General features: G+C 44.1%; 1 protein-coding gene across 1 annotated transcript in view; it reads left to right on the top strand.

Annotated features, from left to right (window-relative positions):
• The window catches only part of AKTIP (AKT interacting protein), a 22,247-nt gene that overhangs the window by 12,884 nt on the left and 5,322 nt on the right, over positions 1 to 4,041 (top strand). Inside the window, exons 3-7 of the mRNA XM_018553044.1 lie at positions 1,125 to 1,330; positions 1,429 to 1,493; positions 1,765 to 1,865; positions 3,737 to 3,825; positions 3,954 to 4,041. The exon at positions 3,954 to 4,041 is cut by the window's right edge and continues 10 nt beyond it. Coding sequence (XP_018408546.1) covers positions 1,125 to 1,330; positions 1,429 to 1,493; positions 1,765 to 1,865; positions 3,737 to 3,825; positions 3,954 to 4,041 — 549 coding nt within the window. The remainder of the gene's footprint in view (positions 1 to 1,124; positions 1,331 to 1,428; positions 1,494 to 1,764; positions 1,866 to 3,736; positions 3,826 to 3,953) is intronic.

Raw genomic sequence — 4,041 nt, forward strand, 5'->3', positions numbered from 1 at the left:
TTTGGCTGTAGATGGCCTTTGGCCCCTTTCTTGCGATGGAGGACAGACTGAAAACTGCGTGTGTGTAAGTGGGGGCAATGGACGCCCGTCTGTTTAGACCGGGCTGCCCATAAGCTAGGGTTAGGCATAGAACTGCCAGCTGGACCTGATCGGATCGCCCATGTGAAAAGGGCCTTTAGGGCCTGTTCACATGATATCAGGTCCTGATCAGGTGCGGATCTGCAGACTGATGCAGTGCATTTTGGCCGCGTTTTTCATGCGTTCCAGTAAAAAAAAAAAAAAAAATTTTTTGTGTTGGAGTGGGGCTGTTAGTATGTTAGCTGCAGTGCGTTTTTGATGCGTTATGGCCGCGTTTTGGACGCGTTTCCTGACTGTTTCCGGACCTGACAAAATGTGACATGCAGTATTTCTTCTGTCGTAAGCTGAACGGACTGCGCACGTGAGAACTGGAGCCCATAAAACACATAGGGATACATTGGGATGCATTTTTAGTGCAGCAGCGTAAGGATCCGGTCAGCACACAACGGACGTCGTGTGCCCTAAAGATGAAGTGCCAAAAAAAAAAAAATGTAATGTGTAAATGTATTAATATTATTTATTTATTATCCTGTTTGGGAGATCTTTGTTCTTTTTCTATGCCAGAGACCCAACAGGAAGTAATTTCTTGAAAGTGAGAGGAAATCTGTTTATCATCTGAACAGGTGTTTCCATTGAAAGATTTCCTTTCTATTACTATTCCAGTGACAACTGTAAGGTTTTGGGTTTCCAATCACTTTTTGTTGTGTTTTTATGACCCACAGTAGTTCCTCCAATGGGGACACAGACAACAATAACATCCTGGCTGGGAATCTAACCCTTCCCCAGCATCTAAATCTAAAGTGAAGTTATGTCCTCAGATATACTTTGCCTGTTCTCAGTGAGGCATTTTTAAATGAAGTAAATTGGCTGACGGTATAACATAGAAGGGTAATGGATCTCATTTCGGGTTCTGATGATGACTGTGGACTTGGATATTCCTTTTTTGTACGGGGTTCCTCACAAATACTTTTTGTTATATTGAACAGTTATTTTTTTATTTTATTTTTTCAACAGATTTAAAGGTTTTTGGTTTTTCATTTTTGCAGAGACCGGAAAATGAAGAGAAGATTGTAACCGGAGACCAAAAAATCAGCCCCCCTCGGTCCTCAAACAAAAAGCAGCTCCCTACAATACCGAAGAATGCAGTCCCCATTACTAAACCTATTTCTCCCGCCCCGACTGTACAGTCCACAAACGGGACGCACGCCTCCTATGGCCCTTTCTACCTGGAATATTCACTCTTGGCAGAATTGTAAGTTCTTCAGGGTTTGAATATGGTTACAGCTCTGCTGTCGTTTCATTCAGCCAAATAACAATTCTTTCTTTTTTTTGTCTCTGGAATTATTTTAGTACGCTGGTGGTGAAGCAGAAGCTCCCCGGGGTCTATGTGCAGCCTTCCTATCGCTCTGCATTAAGTAAGTCCGGTTACATTTCACTTTCTGCCAAATACTGAATCTTTCTTCCTTGTTTTGTTTTTATACATCAATTTCAGTTAAAGGAAAAAAAATATATAAAAGTATCTTCAGTTTTCTCAATAGAAATGGCTTGACTTGTCTTCACTGATCTCTCCTCTACTATGTTATAAAGTATATTTTTCTTGCTGCACTGTGGGGTTGCTTGTCTGTCATGGCAAATCTGTCAGTCATTGATCTGCTTGTACAATAATATTGGTCTCTTAATTTCCAGTGTGGTTTGGTGTCATATTCATAAGGCACGGGCTGTACCAGGATGGTGTCTTTAAATTCACGGTTTACATCCCTGATAATTATCCTGATGGCGAATGTCCGGTAAGTGTTTGCTTTCTGATCTAGAGAACTCTTGGGGAGGGGTATTGGGGGGGCGGGGCAGTTATTATAACAGATGCAGAATGGGGGGAGTTTATCAAAACTGGGGTAGTTGCCCATGGCAACCATATCGGCATCTCTCCAGTTTGCTCAGTTGAGATTTGAAAATGAGAGAGAGAATCTGATTGGTTGCAGTGCAAATCTGCTCCAGATTTTGTCTGCTCCAGTTTTGATTCCCCCAAATGAATGGTCTTTCTGATGGTTACAGCTTAAAGGATGACCCCGCGCCTCCACAAGGGTGAAGTGACAGCTGTATGTTTTGTCAATGAAACCTTCAGCCTACTTGTGATCAATAGGTCATTCATGGGTCACATGATAAACAATCACTCTGGTTCCTAATAGTTGATAGGGACTGGAAATGTAATTGAGCTAGTGGGCGCTCAAAGTGTGGGCTGGTATCTGTTAAAGGGAGGACATTTTTTGAACGTATCTCAATCATGGAACATGGTGCTAAAGAATGTTGGAGTACAACTAGGAATGTCCGATGCCATTTTTTTTTTTTTTTTTGAGCAAGTACTTGCCAATACCAATTACCGATACTTTTTCTTAAAGGGACGTGTAACATTTTTTTCTAAAACACAGACTGATGATTGTAGGGCAGTTTCTCACCAGAGCTAAATACACATGTCCCCGCAGCAGTACAGTATTCTGCTGTGGGGACATGTGTTCTGCGAATACATGCCCCAAAAGCAGAATTCCTCTCACCCAGGCAACGTGGATATCTGTAGTGGCTCTGTGGCACTCCACCGGTGATGTCGGGACCCGGCCTCCCCCACGTCCAGTCTGGCTGACTATCTGCGCTGCTGCCCCCCGACCTTCATCCATCTACCGGCCCAGTCCTTCCCGTCAGTGTGCGGCAGGAACCCTCAGGCTTCTAGCCCAGGGGTGGTAGTTCCGCCCCCAGTGCTGTCCGTGGCTTTGCTGGGAAGGCGGAGGAGGAGATTGAGAACCGGACAGGCACTGCCGTGGACGGCTATCTGCAGGTCCCCAGCATGCTGCCGAGTTCCCCACAATCGTGGGAACTCGGACAGCCGCTGCTGTTTGAAAATTTAAAGGGCCGGTATCGGCCTTAATCGGGCATTTTCACTAGTATCGGGACATCCCTAAGTACAACTATTTAAAAATCTTGTGGTGCAGCACTTTATGGCTAGTGCAATTTCAGGGTCATGCCCCCTCCCTCATTCACTTTAACTAAAATATCCTTCAAGGAGAAGGCCCTGTGTCCTTTGTTTTTATACTGATGCAGATTTTGCTTTCTTGGACATGGGCAGCCTATTCTGTGTGTGTTCTGCTCATGTCCATGAGAGGGACAGTTCATTCATAGTGGGATAGTTCTGGAAGCGGTTGATTTGGAAGATTCACAAGTTTGTAGCTTATCAATCAGCATCTTCGGGCCACACCTAGTCCAACCCAATGATTTTTAGATTGACAGCAACTTCTCCCTGTGAGCTGCAGTATCTGGGAGGGGAGTTTGTGAGACACATATGAAGGCGGATTTGGCTAAGTCGGGGGAGGTATAGGAAATGTTTTAGTTACTTTTGAGCCTTGTGCATCACATAGTAACTGGATCTGGTCATACACGTGCCGCCAATCGTACTTTATTATACAGATTGTGGACGGGAAGGGGTTCATTTGTCTTGTCTCGTACTTCTTGCACTTTTCTTGTGAAATTACTGATGGCATCTAAAAGTTAAGATATCCATTACTTTGGCTGTATTCCCTTGCTCTGGTTAGGGTCTCCCTTTTAAAAACCCAAGTCGCATAGTGTTCAGTTTGCTGCTGTCTGACTTCCTGCTTGTGGTTTAATTTTCTAGCGTCTTGTGTTTGACATCCCGGTCTTCCATCCTCTCGTCGATCCTCTTTCCGGAGAGCTGGACGTGAAAAGGGCTTTTGCAAAATGGAGGTATGTCCCTATTGACACTTCTCCTTGTACCTTTTGAGACCTGAGCATTTCTGACCTTCATTTTGTTTCCCTACTTTATAGTTTTTTATGTCATCTGAAACTTTGCATGGGTTTTTTCCCTCCTCCAGGAGAAACCACAATCACATATGGCAAGTGTTGATGTACGCAAGAAGGATTTTCTACAAGATCGACACCACCAGCCCCTTAAATCCAGAA

This window comes from Nanorana parkeri, unplaced genomic scaffold (assembly GCF_000935625.1).
Source record: "Nanorana parkeri isolate BGI_ZX_2015 unplaced genomic scaffold, ASM93562v1 scaffold6, whole genome shotgun sequence".
NCBI lineage: Eukaryota > Metazoa > Chordata > Amphibia > Anura > Dicroglossidae > Nanorana > Nanorana parkeri.